At 43.0% G+C, this 19,309-nt stretch overlaps 1 protein-coding gene and 1 pseudogene across 3 annotated transcripts in view; both read right to left on the bottom strand.

Moving 5' to 3' along the window:
- Nucleotides 1–2,593: 2,593 nt before the first annotated feature.
- Nucleotides 2,594–4,203, bottom strand: LOC141498656 (DET1 homolog pseudogene; annotated as a pseudogene).
- Nucleotides 4,204–13,739: 9,536 nt separating this feature from the next.
- The window catches only part of ZNF185 (zinc finger protein 185 with LIM domain), a 48,176-nt gene continuing 42,606 nt past the window's right edge, over nt 13,740–19,309 (bottom strand). For 2 of the 3 annotated variants that reach the window (XM_074202679.1, XM_074202680.1), the window contains 4 exons: nt 18,073–18,177; nt 17,281–17,380; nt 16,413–16,511; nt 13,740–15,423 (listed from right to left, as the gene is read on the bottom strand). In XM_074202679.1, the coding sequence (XP_074058780.1) occupies nt 16,413–16,511; nt 17,281–17,380; nt 18,073–18,177 (304 nt within the window). In that variant the 3' untranslated portion in view covers nt 13,740–15,423. The remainder of the gene's footprint in view (nt 15,424–16,412; nt 16,512–17,280; nt 17,381–18,072; nt 18,178–19,309) is intronic. The other variant, XM_074202681.1, reaches the window with a different exon arrangement.

Genomic DNA, 19,309 nt, shown 5'->3' with positions numbered 1-19,309 from the left:
AACTGCTGAATTTTGTGTTCACTGTAGTTCCACAATTTTTAAATTGTTTCTTTCTTGTTGCTTATAGTATTTACTCCTTGATACAAGAACTCTAGAATTTGGTTGTAATATTCTTGGGAGTTTTCATTTTAGGTTCTCTTTCTGGGGGCGCCTAGGTGGCACAGTGGATAGAGCATCGGCCCTGGAGTCAGGAGGACCTGAGTTCAAATCCAGACTCAGACACAATAATGACCTAGTTGCGTGGCCTTGGGCAAGCCACTTAACCCCATTGCCTTGCAAAAAACCTAAAAGGGAAAAAAAGAGGATCTCTTTCTGCAGGGGATGGATGAATTCTTTCATCTTCTATTTAACATTCTGATTCTCGAATATCAGGGCAGTTTTCCTTGATAAAAAGTTGCCAGCTTCTTGGATCAGGAAGAGCTGGGGTCCTGCCCTAGCCCAGTAGGAAGAAATGGCCCAGTTTATGCATCTATTTTCCAACTTTTTCCCATGTGACGAGTGTACTGAAGATATAAAGAGAAGTTTGAGCAGAAAGCAACCAGATACCAGCAGTCTGAACAAGTTTACCCAGTGACTCCGCTGCCTACACAAGGAGGTGAACTTGAAACTAGGGAAGTCTGTGTTTGACTGTGCTCTTGTGAATGAGCATTAGTGGGATGGCTAGAGGGAGGACTCATGATTAGAGTAGCAGGCTCCCAAGGGAGGAAGGTATAAACCAGATTGTAACTCTTCCTTCCGGACTTGCTTGGTGTGAGATAATTAAAGGGCTAGTGTCTTGGCTGATGATGTCTGTGAGCTTCATGGGCTGACAGATTTCCAAAGAACCTCATTCCGTCAGTTACTTCTTCCTCTTTTGTTCAGAAAGGCACCAATCCTTTGATTCCCCCCTCTATTGAATCTGGTTTTTTGTTGCCAATGGTTAGTGGCAGCCCATACTCAAAGGCCTGACTGGAATCTGTGATAACTTATAATAAGCAGAGCCTCTTCCCTCAAGGCTCATCCCTCTCTGGTGTCTCATCCCCTATTCACCTCAAATAGGGACCACTACAGATATCGATGACCTTTTGCCCTTGTGTCTCCTATCCATGTCTGCAGGAGGGACCTGGGGAGCTCTAGGTTGGGATAAATATGACTGATAAATAAATGATAAATATGACTTTGACAATTGCCAGACTCTAAGTGAGCCTTCTTCAGTCTTTGTGTATCTGAAATACAGGTCTACTGTAATTTGCTTTTCTGGAGAGAAGCCTCAGGTGAAAATATCTTCATTCTATGTTTTTTTTTCTTCCTTAAACCGTTTCACATTTTTCATGTCATGATTTTCTCATTGCCTGCAGAAAGTCTGGCTGTCATGGAGCTGAACATGATTTATTTTGTATTTAAAAAAAAGTTATTGGGAGACTTCATGATCCTCATCCTTCCTGACTTCTCTATAGCCTTTGATACCCTTTTCTACCTAATACCTTTCCTCTCTAGATTTTTGTGACACTGCTCTCTCCTGCTTTTCCTTCTACCTGTCTGGCTAGAGTTCCATCTGCTTTTCCGGGTCTTCTTCTATGTCATGTCAACTAATGATGAATGTCCCCGAAGCTCTATGTCTTGGGCCTTCTTCTCTTCTCTCTTTATTCTTTTTGCCTGGTGATTACATCAGCTCTGTAGGTTTAATTATCATCTCTATGTAGATGATTCTCAAATTAATTTATCTAGGTCAAATGTTTTACTGACCTTGTGTCTTGAATCACCAGCCGCCTCTTGGACATCTCAAACTGGATGTCCTATAGACATCTCTCAAACTTAACACACTTAAAAAACTTAAGCACTCCCTTCTTCCTAATTTTCCTATTACTGTCAAAAGAATCACCATCCATTGATTCATCCAGGCTCAAAATCTAGATGTCATCCTCTGCTCCTCACTTTCTCTCTCACCTTCTGTATTTCATTTCTACCTTCACAGCATGTCTCTTATTCACTCTTTTTTACCTCTGACACTGCCACCACTCTGGTCCAAGTCCTTATGAGCTCATGCCTGGACTATTACAATAGCCTGCTAATTGATTTCCCTGCCTTGAGTCCCTCCACACTCCAGTTCATCCTCCACTCAGCAGTCAAATTTATCTACTTTTTTTTTTAAAAAAATAAATAAATAAGAAAATACATCTTTATTTTTACTTAAAAAGAAAGACTTGCTTTTTGGCTAAATGAAAAGAAATGAGCAGGGTCTTGATTATTAGGTCTGGTCACAATGGCAACCAATTGCTTCATTTCAGGCTGTATACCATTATCAAGAAAAGAGGAAAGGGGGAAAAATAGTGGAAAACTCTCATCTACAGCTCAATAAAATATATACACACAGAACTCTCCTCACTCAAAATAATGTAAGGACTCATTTCTGGGCAATCTCTTATGGAAAAAACAGGAGACATTTAAATTATTTGATAGCTAGATTTGTATTTTCTTTTAAAGTAAGTTATCCTGGGTCCAACTCCTCTCTTTTGACTTATGTTTGATTGACTATAGATCAACCAAGGTTCTCCCCCATAGACCTTTGTTCCAAAGGAATGATACTGGAACCTGAAAGATTCTGATTTCTAATCTAGAGAGATAGGAAGGGGGTGTAAGTCTTAGAAGAAAAGACAACTTGGCTTTGGTAGATCCCCAGTCTTTGGGCAACACCCTTTGTGCAGTTGTGTCACATGTGGAAGTTGATAATATCTTCAGCATTAGTCCTTTTCAATGAAATGGCAAAGGATTCAAAAAGGGTAAAAGGTGTAGGTTGATGGGGTGACCCAGCAGGCCAACCTGGATCTCAGACTTGACTGGGTGATCCTCACAAGTCTTAGGCTGCTCCATGAGTCACTCCCATTTATCATCATAGCTGAAGAGAGACAGATTGAGGTAGGAAATGCCACTGTGTGATTGGGCACTGATGGGGGGCTGACCTAGCAGTTGTCAAATTGTTTCTGTGTTCTCTCCACCATTTATCATGTACGATAGTTTTTTTTTAATTTTCTTATTTAAAGCAATGGGGTTAAGTGACTTGGCCAAGGTGACACAGCTAGGTTATTATTAAGTGTCTGAGGTCACATTTGAACTCAGGTCCTCCTGACTTTAGGGTCGGAGCTCTATCCACTGTCACCTAGCTGCCTCAGCAATAATGTGTTTAAACTGGTGTTGGATTTGCATCACAAAGTTGTTTGAAGGTGAACACGGGTGCAGGGTAGCATTACAGAAAAGGTGACAGAAATTCTCAGAGCTCCAACAACTCATTGGGAGCTGTTCTCCAACATTACTAGCACCTCTGTCATTACCATATTGTACACAACATAGAAGGAAGTCTCTGATGGGTCTGTGACCCGTAGTGTCTTGTTATCTTCACTAGTATATTTGAGAAAGAGGTGATTTTCATTCTAGAAGCTGCACCTTTCACATGTGCAACTGTCAAAATATTGGAAGAAGCACCTCTTGGCCATGGCACTACCGTCTTGTTCTACCCGGTGCCACAAGCATACCAAAGGTTAGTGCTTTAGGGACTTAATGAAGGGCTCCTTGAAGGGGTTGTCCATTCCATTTTTGGCTGTCTTGCTTATCTCAAGGTAGACAGGGGTAATTGTTACCAATGGTATGCACATCAGGAATGACCTGGAAGACACAAATGGTCTGCTGCCATACTGAAAGAATGGTTAGTATATTCTCATCTAAGTCCTCTATTGCGGAACAAGATCACTTTATAATATTTGAACATAAAGCATAAACCTGCCAATGTAAAGAATAATGGTATGAAGGGAATAGTCCTCCAGAGAGGAGCAGGAATTTGGTGTCACTGACTCATTCTTGTGATATACTTTATAAAAAGGGAGGGTAAGGCTCTTCAGGGAGGTGGGCAGCTGAGCCCACAAGGATCCAATGGCAGGCATCTGTGAAGAAGCCACACTCATGATTTAGGTATTCACCAGCAGCAGCTATGTTGGTCATATGCAATGAGATGAAGCATTTAAAGAGTCAGCCTCTGATTTTGACTGACCTCTGGTCGTTGTCATTGACCAAAATTTCACCCTCATAATTCTGCAGTAGGTCCTCTTTTGCTTGGCAGCCCTGGTACTCAAAAATCTCCAGTGATGTCTGGTCTGAAGAAAAGGCAATGAGGTAGTGCCCATCAGGTGAAAATTTTTGCAGGAAGCAAGGTGACTTTCCCACCTTAACCATCATCACAGCATCTTATTTTCATCTGCCCCCCCCCACCTCGCACACGCTCAAGGCTGCCATAGCCACTGCCATGTTGCCAATGCCATTGGATCGCCTCCCACATTTATCTTCTAAAAGCCCAGTGTGATCATGTTACAACCCTCCACCACATAATCAGTGAACTTCAGTGGCCCCCTATCCCTTCCAACCCTAAATAACACTGGGAGTCAGCTCTGTTTTGGGTCCCTTAAGCATAGTGTCCAGTATGCAGTAAGCTCTAAATAAGTGCTTGCTGACTGACTTTCATCTCTTTACCATCCTTTTTCTTCTCTGTCTTCTAGAAGTGTTCTTGGTTTTTAGCATGTCAGAGTGAGAATGAATGACCGAGCAGTGGGAAAGACCATGGGAGAAGGAAATTCCCTAGTGGGGATGTGTGTGTGGAGGTGGCGGGTGGTAGACACTGGGACAAGGCCAGCAGCAAACAAAAGAGCAAAACAAGTGAAATCCTGTCTCTGGACATTTCTTCCTCTTGGCATTTTTTCATGCTTGGTGCATCCTCTTTGACTTAATATCCTCATTCCACCACCTTCCATTCCCCTGTCCCCTTGATATTGACATGTTCTTTTTAAGGCACCCCATGGAATGAGTACCTCAAATCCTTTCTGAGTATCAAAAGAGAAAAGAAATCAGATGGCATCCATTTAAATGTCCTAGACTTCCAACACTAGCATAAATCTCTTAGTGTTACTTCAGATGGTTCATTTTTGTCTAATTCTTGACTAAAAGGCTTCGTCCCCAGCTGAAGTAGGGACTGGTTCATTCGTATCTTTGTCTTTTGAGAACTTACTGAATTCTTTATCAATTTAATTTAATCAATCAAATTAATAAATTAATCAATCTGAGTGATTAAAGGAATTTCAAGCTTCAGCAAACAGGTGAGGAAGTTGGGGGGGGGGTCTGGTTGTAGAGGAGGAAGCTGAAGGTAGAGGCCTGAAATCATTCCATTGCTCCTTGGAAGGCTATCCCAGAAGATAAACCTGCTCAACCAGCTTTACTACAAGTGGTTGGGGTTGGGGGGAGAGAAGAAAGGGAGGAGCAGAAAGCATCAGAAGACCTAGTATTCAGTCTTATCTCAACTGACTCCACACTTTTCTGGGACTGGGTTCACTCAGGTTGCTTCAGCAGCCCCAGTTTCTTCCAGGATCTTGGAGCCTGGTCTGTGCTAGTGCTTAGCACACCCCCTTCCCTCAGTTTCCCTGCCATCTGTAGACAAGCCTGGCTTCCTTTTCTTCCCCTCCCCTCCCAACCTCAACAGCTAGCTTGATTATTTTAGCCAGTATTTTCTTATTTCATTGTATGTCATTCCCTGCTGAGAAACTGCAATGGTTTCCCACCCTAAGATCCTAGATTTCAAGCTAGGAGGAACCCATGACAGGGTAGTAGATTGAGAGTCCAACCCTCTCCTTTTAAGGAGGAGCAAAGTGGGCCCTGGAAAGGGGCAGGGACCTGCCCACTGTGGCATTGGTAGCAGATGCTAGATAGGAGGCCAGGCCCTCTGGCTCCCAAAGCAGCATTCTTGCCATTGCTATGTGATGACTATATTCCCTCCACCAATTGTATTGTCATAGAGTGAATCCTGAAGCCTTATCTGAGGAATCATTGTAAAGGGACTTAAGGCAAGAAGCCTCCCTTCCAGGACTGGTTATTGGCTGGTGCCCAGCTTGTCAATAATCCTGAGGTAGATGAAGCCCTAGTTTTAAACATAAATATTTAAATTATATTTATATATACACACATGTGAATATCCATATCTGTTTATATGTATTCCATACCCCCCCACACATACACATTTTCTTTGCTTCCATCAACAAATAAAGGTATTCAAATCAGAGGTTCCTACACTGGGGTCTGAACTCATTTGACTATTTCATTAGAATTGGTTTCTTTTGTAATCATCTACATTTTATTTTATGCATTTAAACACCTGATTCTGAGAAGGGTTCTGCAGTCTTCACCAGACTACCCAAGGGGCTCAGGACATGTCCAAAAGGCTTCGTCCCCTGAAACAGAAGAATTAGAGCTTTTTTGTGAGGGCTGAGGTAGAGTGTAACTCCACTGACCCAGGGACCTCCCAAGTAGCAATTCGGATTAGCAAATCACCTGTCACAACTCTAGGCATCTCTATAAGAGAAAGACCAAAATAAAAGAAGAAAAGCAATCCAATAATCTGAGCTCAGCTAAAAGACCAAAAATCTGGAAGAGATGGTAGATGATTGGATGGGTCTGTAATTTCTTGATTCCTTCCGGAACTTCCAAAAGATTTTTTACCAACTCTTTAATAATATTGTTTTTCTTCTCTGATCCTTTAATTTTTTTAAATAAAAGAAATATTTTTATAAATTATGAATTTTACAATTTTCACCTAATCTTCCTTCCCTCCCCCCACCCCAGAAGGCAGTCTGTTAGTCTTTACATTGTTTCCATGGTACACATTGATCCAAACTGAGTGTGATGAGGGAGAAAACATATCCTTAAGGAAGAAAAATAAAGGAGAAGATAGCAAATTACATAATAAGATAATTTTTTTAAAATTAAAGGTAGTAGTCTTTGGTCTTCATTCAAACCTCAAAATTCTTTCTCTGGATACAGATGGTGTTCTTCATCGTAGAAAGCCCAAAATTGTGTCTGACACACTATGGTTCTATTAGAAACCAGAAGGGATGGGAATTTAGGGAAGTGGGGAGAGATTTGCATGAACTGATGCTGAGTGAGATGAGCAAAACCAGCAAAACACTGTACACCCTAACAGCACCATGGGGGTAATGATCAACCCTGACAGACTCGTTCATTCAATCAAGGCAACAATCAGGGACAATTTGGGGCTGTCTGCAATGGAGAATACCATCTATATCCAGAGAAAGAGCCATGGAGTTTGAACAAAGACCAAAGGACTATTACCTTAAATTTAGAAAAAAAACTGATGTCTTATTGTCTGATCTTGTTATCTCTTATACTTTGTTTCTTCCTTAAGGATATGATTTCTGTCTCATCACAGTCAGTTTGGATCAATGTATACCATGGAAACAATGTAAAGACTAGCAAAGTGCCTTCTGTTGTGGGTGAGGGGAGGGAAGTAAGATCAGGGGAAAAATTGTAAAACTCAAAATAATAAAATCTTTAGGTAAAAAAATACCAAAATTATGCTTGATTGTTGCACTGATGGAATGAGCAAGTCCATTAAGGTTGATCTGATCCTTTGATTTTAAGAAAAATTGTTATTGACTTTTTTAAGTCACTATCTTCCTTGTAACAAAAAAGTATAGTTAAGCAAAAGGAAACAAATAGTCTTGATAGCTAGTTCTACAATCTTCCTTGGGAAGGAAGTAATGCTTCCCTGATAGTCTTTGAGTTGGCAAATATCTTTTTATAATTTTTAATATTTTTATTTATTAGTTATTTCCAACAACAGGCAACAGTTTCATCAATCATTTTTTTTTCAAGATTTTGAGTTTTACATTTTTCTCCTTCCTTTTTCTCCCTGGCCCCCTGACAGAAAGCAATCTAATGAAGGCTCTACATGTGTAATTATGCTAAACATAGATCCATATTAAGCATGTTATGAAAGAAGACTCAAGTACAAATGGAAGGAACATACTCATGAGAGGAAAAAAATACAATATATATAAGGCAACTTTTAAAAATTGAAGATTGTAAGCTTTGGTCTGCATTTAAACTCCACAGTTCCCTCTCTGGAGTTAGATGATATTTTCCATCATAAGTCTTTTAGAATTGTCTTTGATTATTGCTGCTGAAGTAAACAAGTCCATCATAATTGATCATCACCCAATGTTGCTGTTGATATGTACATTGTTCTTGCAGTCCTGCTCACTTCACTAAGCATCAGTTCATGCAAGTCTTTCCAGGCTTTTCTGAAATCCCATCCCTCAAGATTTCTTATAAAACAATAGTGTTCCATCACATTCATACACCATAATTTGTTTAAGCAACCCCCAATTGATGGGCATCTGCTCAATTTCCAATTCTTTGCCAGTATAAAAGAGCTCCTATAAATATATTTGTACATGTGAGTTTTTTTACCCTTTTCCACAATGTTTTTGGGACACAGAAAAAATAGTGGTATTGCTGGGTCAAAAGGTATGCAGTTTTATTGTCCTTGGAGCATAATTCCAAATGAGCTGGCAGGTATCTTAGAGGTCATTTGGTCCCACCACCATATTTTGCAGCTAAGAGTAGTGAAGTGATTTTTCCAAGATTGCACATAAGGGAGTCAGAATTTGAACTCAATTCCTGTGACTCTACAGTCAGAATTCTGGCCAGAGTACAAGATTGGTTGCTGCCTTGATCAGAATTCTGATGTCCTTGAGTGTCCTTTTTCTTTATGATACTGTGGCTACTGTTTTTCCTGATCCTTTCAAGTAGAAATCCGATTAGAAGAGCTAATTTTCTACTGAGAGTGATCTAGAGATACATGCCATTCTGTCTTACTTTGGCCTTTAGGAATAATGATTTCCTTGCTGTCATTTCTTCAGGGGATATATGACTTTATTTCTAATTGATCTAAATGAAATCCTTGAGAACTGCATTAGCAATTACTAATTATTGTACTAGGCAATAATATTTGGATTACATAGTGACAGAGTCTAAGAATAGACTGTGTATCTCCACAAAACTGAAAATTCAAACATTTATTAAGTGCCTACTTATAAATAGAAAGAAAAAAAGTACTGAAACCGGTTCTATTATGGTTTGAAGAAAGGGGAGATGAAAAGTTGAGTAAGGTGGGTGACGGAGAGCAGGGAGCTAAGGAGGACTCCAAGGTTGGAAAGATGGTGGTATCCTTGACAGAAATAAGAAAGTTGCTTTGGTTTTTTGGATTGGTAAACAAATGATTTTGTTTTGGGAATATTGAGTATGAAATACCTGTAGGACATCCAGTTCCTTCAAAATGCTCATTAGGCAGTTGACAATGTAATGTGAGAGTGAAGCTCAGGAGAGAGAATAGGGAAGATATTTCAATGTGGGAGCTAAGAAGGTTGTCAAAAGGTAGGAGAACCCTGGGGGGGAGGCAGTCACTGAGGAGAGAATATGGATGATGATCTAGTAAAGGAAACTGGAGGATAAAGGGCTGAATCTTATTTCTGTAGCATGAAGTCAGTCAGTCAATAAACATTTATTAGGTGCCTGTAGTATAGGCCTCTGCACAGAAAGGCAAATCTGTGCTAAAGTCTTTACCCTAAAGGAACTCCAAGGCTAATGGGGGAGATGATATGAAAAACTGTAATCAAGCCAAATACAGAAGAAAAGGAAATCATCTACAGAAGGAAGGCATTAGGATTAAGAGCGTTAGAGAAAGACTTCTTGTAAAAATGAGAAATTTTGGCTAGAATCTGAAGGAAACCAGGGGGCAAAGATGAGGAGGGAGAGAGTCTTCTAGGTACGGGGATAAACATGAAACATCTTTTTTGAGGAACAGTAAGAACAGAGCAAGAAGAGTAACAATTTTGAAGTTAGAGGCTTGTTGTTGTCTGGTTGTTTCAATTGTGTCTGACTCTTTGTGACCGTATTTGGGGTTTCCCTGGTAAAGATACTGTAAATGATTTGCCATTGCCTTCTCCAGCTCATTTTCTAGATAAGGAAACTGAGGTAAACAGAGTAAAGTGACTTGCCCAGGGTTGTATAATTAGTAATTGTGTAAGACTAAATTTGAACTCACAAAGATGGCTATTCCTGATTTTAGGCCTGGTATTCTATCCATTGCAGTATCTAGCAGGACCTGCTTCAAATCTTGCCTCTTATACTATGTGCCTTTGGAGAAGTGAACCTCTTTGGGGTCTTGATTTTCTTTACTGTAAAATGAGGGCCTTGTCAGATGTAATCTGAGGGCCCTTTCAGCTACAGAACCACGATTCTAGGGAGCCAGTTTTGTCTTGGCACAGCCTATGTACTTCATTGAAACAGTTATGTTCTTGTGAGGGGCTTGGGGGCCCCTGTCCCATAAGCCTACCCTAGAACCCTGCAGAGAGGGCCAAGGGATCTTGGAACAATGAGGCAGGTGCTATTGTCAAGCAAGATGAACTAGCCAGCCCATTCAACATTGCTTTCTAGGAAGTTCTGGCAGTGGACTTACATGTATGTAAGACACACAGATGCTGGCCTGCCATTCTCCCCTCCCTTGAATTGTCCTCTTAGCTAAATGAATGTGTAGATGATGTTGGCCTCAAACTTGCCAGCTTCTAAGCTGGTATGGTCCACTTTGCAATCCCCTAATTCTTCTTATAGTGACTGGCTTGTTTTTGCATTTATTTAGGCAACTTGCCCAAGGTGCCACAGTCGTCCTGGCTCCAGGGCCTGTGCTCTATCCACTGAGCCACCTGGCTGCCCCCTCCTTATAATGTTTTCACATCAGACATGTTTGTCTCATTTCTGTTTTATTCCCCATTTGCCAAGTCGCTTTGTCACCACTGCTTAAGTAGGTTTTCCACCTAATTTGCACATTTCTAGATCTCAGCGTGTGAGTTTTCTTGAAACTTTATACGTCCACAAAAAACCAATCCTTTGGGGTTGGGCACTTAATAAAAGCTCCATCACTGACTTAACCCCTGGGCCTCAGTTTCCCCTCTCTGTTGCAGGTTCCCTGGCAGCTGCAGAGCCCGCGATGCCTGTGCTGGTGAGAGGCGCAGGCGCCGCGGCCGGATCGGCTCGTGTCTGCGGGTTCTCGGGGCGCCCCGTCTGGGGGCTCCCGGTCAGGGTCGGGAGGGGCGGGGGCGGGGGGGGCGAGGCTGGGCCCGTCCCGGGGGGGGGCGGGGCGGGGGCGGGGGCGGGGGGGGTCGTGGGGCCGCCTGGGCGGTGTTTCCCGCGGGCCGGGCTCGGGAGGGGATGTGGGAGGCCGAGGGGGAGGAGGCGCCCACCCGGGAGGCTCGGGGCGCCCAGAAGCGCCCGCACAGAGCCACGGAGCGCGCGCTCGGGCTGGCGGCCGCTCCTGCCAGGTGGCACGCGGGGCAGGCGAGCCGGAGGCACGGCGGGGGGCAGGGCTTGGCCCCTGGCAGCAGGCGCCCGAGGCAGGGTGCCCAGCTGACTGTCCCCCTCCTCCCTTCCTGCCGCTCGTCCCCGCCCCTCGCCCGCCTCGGCGACGTGGTCTCGGCCTCCCCCTAGAGGTCCGGCCAAGCTAAAGCAAGGGGGAGTTCCGGCTCCAAGGGCCGCAACTGGGAAAAAAGGGCGATGCCAGCATCCCGCCCCTCGGCCTACTTAAGGATGCGGTCTCGGCCTCCCCCTACAGACCCATCCAGGCTCAAGCATGAGAGGATGTTCCGGACTCCTGCGGAAGTCATTACGAGGCCTGGGAAATGGTGCTGGCACAGGACTCCAATTCCCAGAATCCTTAGGGTGGCGAACTGCGGCCTACGGTTTGGGGGATTCTGGGAAATGTAGTCCCGTTGGTAGGCGCCGAGGCTAAGGCCCCGAAGCGGGGACAAACAGAATTTGAGAGTCGCTGAAGAAGCCTGAAGACTCTGAGCGCGGCGGCTTCGCGGTCTGCGGGGGGGGGGAGGTAGAAATGACTAATTTCTCTCCAGCTTCTCCCCAGAGCCGGGAAGACTGCGGTGACGCAATGATGCGGCAGATGCGTGCGCAGCCTCTCCCCTGCGGCCACCCAGTGAGCGCGAGGGTTGTGCGCATGCACCTCAGTGTCCCCTAGCTCTGGGAGCGGGGCTGAGCGGGAGGGGCAATGGGAGGGAGCTGGCGGGGGCGGGCGGTGGCTTTGAGGGGAGGGCCGTGTGTAAGGTATGGCCGAACCTTGCAGTCTGCAGAGTCGCGGGTTCGAGGGCCCCCAGCGACGCATCCCAGCTGTCCCCAATCCGGCGACAGTAGTACTTGGGGGAGGGGCCACTGCGGGAATAATGCCCATCGAGTCGCAGTGGCCGGAATGGGCCTTGTGGATTCCCTCTGACAAGAGTGGGGGCCCCGGCACCTGGTGCCCCTCCTCGACGCCCTCCGTGTGTCTCCCAAGCCCCTTCCCCGCGGGAGAAAGCTTAATGCAGGGGTTCAAGAGATGAGGAGGGAGCAAGGGGCACAGCCTGGTGCACAAACTTGTTCTCAGGGCCCCACAGCAGCGGGCAGCTGACGCGGCTCTCCGAAACCGCTACCTCCCCGGTGGGCCTAGAAGTCACCTAAAGCAACAGGCCCACCGTGCACAGTCAAGCTGCAGCTTTGGGCTCAATTCGGGCCATCCTTTTAAAAGGGGGGACAGCCACGGACTCGGAGCACATAGAATCCTAGCCCGGCTCCCTAATTTTACAAGAAGGGAAACTGCAGCGTCAGTAAAAGTTAGTGGTTTGCCTAGCGCAAGACAGGTCAGGAGAGCATTCCAATGGGACATCTCAGCAGCTAAGACAGACATCTGTGCCCAAGGAACTGTGGGGTTTTATCCCGAAGAGACAGCTGAAGGCAAACAGGAGTGCAGGAGTTAAATGAAATGTTGCCAGTTAGAGGAAAAGTTACATGTGTGTTCCTCAAGGCGGCTGCTTTGGGCAGCATAGCATGTATAAGAACTTGGTAAAAATTCAAGCTGGCATGGGCAGCCTGGTAGGGAGCTTCCCGCCCCCAGTTACTCAAGAAGAGACCCGAAGAAATCCTTGTAGGACTTGGTGTTAATTCACTCTAGCTGATTTCTAAGGTCTCTTCTGATTTAGACACACTAGGATTCTAGAACATCCCATTTTCTTTGCCTGTTTAGCAAGTAAATCTCTTTCCCTTTGTTCAGGCCAACCCTGACTGCTTCTGGAACCCTATTTCTGAGATGGTCCCTCTCCTCTGTATTAAAAAGCTTTGCAATTAGACTGGGGCTTCTTTATCTTTTGGGTGTCCTGGGCCCTTTTGGCAGTTTGCTAAAGCTTATGGACCCCTTCTCAGAATACTATTTTACATTTATAATATATATGAGAAAGGAAAGAAATTATATGGAAATAGTCATATATATATATATATATATACACACACACACACACACACACACATATATATATGTGTATATATATATATATATATATACATATATATATATATATATATATATATATATATATTTAAGCCAAGATCATAGGTCCCAGGTTAACAACCTCTGGATTAGAAGATCTCTAATGTTTCTTCTAGGTCCACATCACTTGGATTTCTTCCTGGTAAGGCTCTTTACGGAGTACTAGGGGGGTTCTTTGCTTTTTCATGGGAAATTTCTTCAGATCATTTTTGTTCTTCAGTCATTTCAGTTCTGCCCAACTCCTCTTGACCCCATTTGAGTTATTTTGGACAAAGATACTGGAGGGGTTCCCCATTTCCTTCTCCAGCTTGCTTTACAAATGAGGAAGCTGAGGCAAACAGGGCAAAGTGACTTGTCTGGGGTCAGAATTGAAATTAGGAAGATGAATCTTCCTGACTTCAGGCCCAGCTGTCCACCTTCAGATCATAGGGGAAATCAAGCCACAAAAGCTTATCATATCTAATTAACCCTTTCAAAAATAACAATTAGAGACATAGGCCAGCAATAAACCTGAAACCTGAATATTTATTAGAATTGTGATACAATAAACAAACAGTAAATTTTATAAGTAACCAATTTAAAAATAAAGGTCCCCAGCTGATTACAGGTATATGTGTCCCTAAAAACCAAAATGCCAAATTGTGATGTACCCATCCTGGCCAAGCCAAGCACTTTCTGCACCTATTTGAAGAAAATACACTGTCAAGGCTCAGACACCAATGCTCTCCACTCCACAGACTGCTGCTTCAGAAACTTCCTGCCAGAATAATGCAAGCCTCTTGGTAAGCACAGACTTAGACCTCTTCATCCCTTGGCAGATAAAAAATTCTTCAAATGGATCTTCTGCTTATTTCTTCATCAATGTGATGGGGTGAGAAGAGAAGAAAGTATACTACATTTGGGAATCATTCTGAGATACCCTGCCCAACTGTCCACCTTTCACTCCCTAATTCCATTCTCCCCTTAAAGGATTCCAAGGGAGGTCAAATTGGTGAAATACAATATACTGAGCTCAAAGAATGTCTGCTATGAAGGGGGCTGGTCATCCTCTGGTGTAGGATGACCAGGCAAAACATGGAGAATTCTGTGAAGGTGGCTGATCATCCTCTGTTGTGGGATAACCTTCAAACATGGAGAATTCCGTGAAGGGGGCTGGTCATTCTCTGTGTGGGATGACTTATCAAAACATGGGGAATTCTGTGAAGGGGGCTGGTCATTCTCTGGTGTGATGACCAGTCAAAACATGGGGAATTCTCCCCAGGCACGTATTTTCATACATGCTGCTCAGAAATTGTTTTTGCTCTGGGCTGATATTGTACGGGAAGGCTGTCTTTCTGTCATGAAGGCACAGGAAAAACAGCAATAGCAATAAAGACCATGGTGGCTCTTGGGCTTCAGGCTTTCTTTAGCAGGCTGGACAAGATGTCTCCACTGTCCAGGTAACAGTAATAATTATAACCCTTCATGAGGCACACTCCACACCTCTCTCCCTTCTCAGGGTTTCAACTTACTAGAATCCTTCAGGTTTCTGCATCTATAAACTACTGTAGTAAAAATCCAAGCTAATAATCGAAATTAATGAAAAATCCAAAGTTACTAATAAAAAGTTGGATAATTCAAAAATTTATCACTAAACTAACAATTCAAGTTAATGAAAAGTTCATTAAAAAGTTAATTTTTAAAGTTAAAGTTACTTAAAAGCTGAATATTGCAAAATTCAACACTAGCAAAAAATTGGATAAAGAGAAAACCCAAGGCTAATAATAATCTAGATACTAAAAATACCAAAGCTAATAAAAACTGGATAATTCAAACAACAGCTAATAAAAAGTTAGATAATGCAATACAAAAATTGAAACTAATGATAAATTGGATAAAGAAACATTCAAAGCTTACAAAATGCTAAATAATGCAAAAATCAAAGCCGGATAAAGGGAGAACCTACAACTCATAAAAAGCTGAATAATATAAAAATATCAAAGTTAATAAAAATCTGGATAATACCAAAAAATCAAATCTAATAACAAGGTAAATAAAACTAATTATCTTTTTGAAGCATTTTCAACTGAATTAGATAGGAAGAGATGAAGGAAATAACTGGAAATGAGTAAGAACAGGAAAGAGTAAAACTGGAAATTTAAGAAGATGGGTCCCCATCTTCATGATGACTCTTAGCATGCTGATCAAACCTGAAAGAAAAGAGTGAGATCTGAAATGTGGGGACGGGAGGAACATACTTCTTCCTCCAGTCATCAACAAAGCCCAGGGATTGAAATGGAATGAATATTATGTCTTGGGTGAAAAAAACCCCTAATAAAGCACCAGACTAGTCTTTCACTTAAACTTACATTATACAAACTCTACCAAATTTTGTGCTTGGATGCCCACAAAGAAACTAAAATGGCTTCATGTAGGAATGCATGGATTTCTTAGGTCAATAATCTCAAGGCTGCTCTAGGAATGCTTGGGATGAAACTGTCTTTGTCTATTTCATCCCTTTTGGAAATATCTGGGGTCCTTCCTTCACTTAAATGCTGTTCTCATAGTTTGATTGTTTAATGAGCAACTTATAATAATGTGCTTTGGGTGATCCAGATTAGATATCTGGAATTGGAAAGCAAGGGTGGTTACATCTGATATTATTTGTATGTGTAGGTGAATGTGTGTGTATTCTAGCCCGCTGTTCTGTGATCTGTTCTCAAAAAAGGGAAACCTGACCTATAAAAATCCAAACTAAGCAAGTCATCCTCAATCATTTATCTTTAACTGATGTATGGGCAATGGGCATGCATTCCTGCCCCCTCCGATGGGAAATCCAATTAAAGACCCAAACAAAGGCTCACTACTCTATAAGCTCATCAAGTTTATTAGGGGACTTCCTTAGCTTTACCCCTTATAGTAAGATTCACTTCAAATGAATGACAGCATGTAGAGAGGCTGAGGGATGTACATTAGTGGCCCCAAGCTACTTCAAGGAAAGGAAAGGCTGGGTAGATTTTCTATTGAGATTTAAGGGGAAACATGATTTGGGATCCCATGGAATGAAAAGGCCCAATCAACATGGGGAAAGGGAGCATTCACACTAATTATGCATGATTCTTGCATCCAAAGTACTCCCCAAATGACTTCAAAGGAACCTTATGTTTTGGACTCAAAGAATAGGGAGGGGCAGACCCACCTAGAAGAGTCTTGAATAGCACTGGACACAGTGAACGATTCCATTGTGGATGTATACTTGGTTTAGCATAGTGCCCATGGCCCTGTTGCAAACCCCACACTGTAAATGAGATGAAGAAAGGTTATGAGGTTAGTGGAAATCCAGCCTTAAGTAAATAAGCACAGGGCAGACCAGAATCAAGGTAACCAGATGAGAAAGAGCCAGCAATTGGTTGGTGCTGTTATTCCTCTCATTGGAAGACCATGGCCAATATAGGGACAGATAATCCAAAGTCCATTTGTGGGATGAAAGGCATTTCTGACTCGGGAACAGGAATCTAAAAGTGTTTGCAGATTGTTTTCAGAAGTCCTCATAGCCCAGTCGACTTCTGTGACTAAAAGGACCTCTGAATACTTTGGGTTCCATCAAAAGTTGATTATGGATAACACCCCTAGCAAACATCTTGCCTTTCAGGAATACTTATGGGTCCTATCTTGTTCTCTGATCCTTATTGTAGGGAGACCTTAGCTCCTTAAGAGCAGGCACCGTGCCTTTCATTCCTGCAATCCCCATAAGCCATCCCCATCCCCCCCTCACCCCAGACACAGGGATTGATTCATGCTTGCTGACTTTCTCAAATGCTTCATCTTTTCCTCTCATGGCCATTATGACTTCCCCACTCTGTGTCTTGGTTTCCTTCTATGTAAAATTAAAATACTATAATCTAATGGCTGCAAGTCCTGAAAATTCTGAAAAAAAGTCTGTGGATCTACTTGAGTGAATCCAGGGAAAATCTTAGTGAGACAAAAGGCCTCAGCTTTGGATAATCTCTGGAATTTAAAGAATTACCATTTTTTTCCTCAAGGAGAGGGGAAGAGTAAATCCTTACCTTGAAGCAATGCTCATGACAGCAGATGTTCAAGTGCTCCAGAATAATTTTGGGCCCAGATATGATTGCTTTGTAGCAGTAAGTGCAGATATCATTTTTTCTAGGGAGAAGGAGATCTTGGTGAATGGCTAAGGGACATGGGCAGACAAGGCCATTTTGGGTTACTGACTCCAGATGGTTTGGAATCTGTTATATCAGCTGTAGGATCAGTGCCAGGATCACAGACAATCTACCTACTTTCTCACTTTAGAGATGGTCTGAGGTCAGTTTCCTGCAGCAAGATTGGTCAGGATTTGACAAAGGAATTCCTTTTTTTCTTCCTCTTTTTTTTTTAGGTTTTTGCAAGGCAATGTGGTTAAGTGACTTGCCCAAGATCACACAGTTAAGTATTAAGTATCTGAGGCCTAATTGGAACTCAGGTCCTCCTGACTCCAGGGCTAGTGCTCTATACATTATACTACCTAGCTTCCCCTACCATGGTTTTTCTTGTATAACTTTTCTGCCTGGAGTGAATCCTAAGGGACTATCATGGACAAGAAGTAACCACCCTTCTACCAAGCCTACCCCAGGTTAAGCCCACAGGCCTCGGAACTAAACCAGAACTTGGATGAATCTTCAAGTGGGTGAAGTCACCAAAGAGTGACTCAGTAGTCTTCCCAAAGCAGTGGCCCAGCCAAGAAAAGAAGCTAAGGTATTTGGTTCTAGGCAATCACGAGAGGAACAAGATGGCAAACTCCTTTCCTTTTTTGTACCAGGAGAACGAGACACTGACCAAACCTTCTCCTTCCTTACATGATAGATTTAGTACGTTGGTTATTGTCCAAGACTGAGGCACTCTCTTGAGAGTTGTCAATCATATCATGTGTGGATTTAGTCTCCCCGAAAGCAGAGACACACCTGAGAAAGGAGAAGAGGTATTTGTGAGCACAGAAGCCAGGCTTTCCACATGGCACAAGACTCCACAGCAGCAAAAGCATAAAAGCCTCAATTTGATGGTTCTTTGGAGGTTTAAAGATAATAGTAGCCATCAGATCAAGTAATACCATATCCTGTGTAGGTAACATGTCCTCTGGTTTTTACCTGAAAGATTTAAAAATCCTTTTTAAGAGTCTTGTGCTGAGGGCAGCTAGGTTGCACAGTGGATAGAGCACTGGCCCTGGAGTCAGGAGGATCTGAGTTCAAATGTGAACTCAGACACTTAATAATTACCTAGATGTGTGATCTTGGGCAAACCACTTAACTCCATTGCCTTGCAAAAAACAAACAAAAAGAGTCTTGGGCTAACCTTAGGAAGATACTGCAGAGGAACAGTTGAGGCAATGGACTAACATCCAAGAACCAAAAGAAATGGAGGCATCTCTACACTTCCTGTCCAGAGTGAAGAGTCCTCCCTGTCTCAAGGAACTAGCAGAACAGTAAAAAATGAGATTGAGCCACCTGAGCTGCATCATCCCAACTGAGCTGTTAGATTTTATCTAGAGAAGGGACACCCAGAGAAGCCACCAAAAGAAGCTAGACAGCTCCCATATGGACCTCTGAGATGGCCTTGGTGTTAGGGAGGTGCTTAGCATGGTGCTTGGTACATGGTAGACACCTAATAGATGCTTTCTCACTATTGACTGACGACCACTTTGCTGGAAAGTAAGTTATTCACTGCTTCAACATGCCCTTCTCTTGCCTTGGAAGCCATGAGGGTTTCCTGTGATGGTTCTCCGTCCCTGGGCATTAACACCAAATGGTTCTAACATAAGGAGGCTGGTTTCTTGATAAAGCAAACAAAATAGAAATACCTTTTTCATAGGAAGTCTGCTCTAGCCATTGTTTCAATGATCTCTATGGAAAAGACCTTTAGGGTCTGCAACCCATTCTTTGGAATTTCCTCACAAAGGTCAAAGGGCCATCTTTTGAGAGTGGACTTCATTTTGGACATAGCCAGAAATTATTTGGAGTCAATTCTGGTGAATAAGTTTGGCATTCAAGCTCCAATCAACAGGAATGTTGTCATGGACAAGAGGCCAATGGCTAGATC

This window comes from Macrotis lagotis, chromosome X (assembly GCF_037893015.1).
Source record: "Macrotis lagotis isolate mMagLag1 chromosome X, bilby.v1.9.chrom.fasta, whole genome shotgun sequence".
NCBI lineage: Eukaryota > Metazoa > Chordata > Mammalia > Peramelemorphia > Peramelidae > Macrotis > Macrotis lagotis.
The sequence above is the reverse complement of the archived record's forward strand: the minus strand, read 5'-3'. Positions and strand labels throughout refer to the sequence as shown.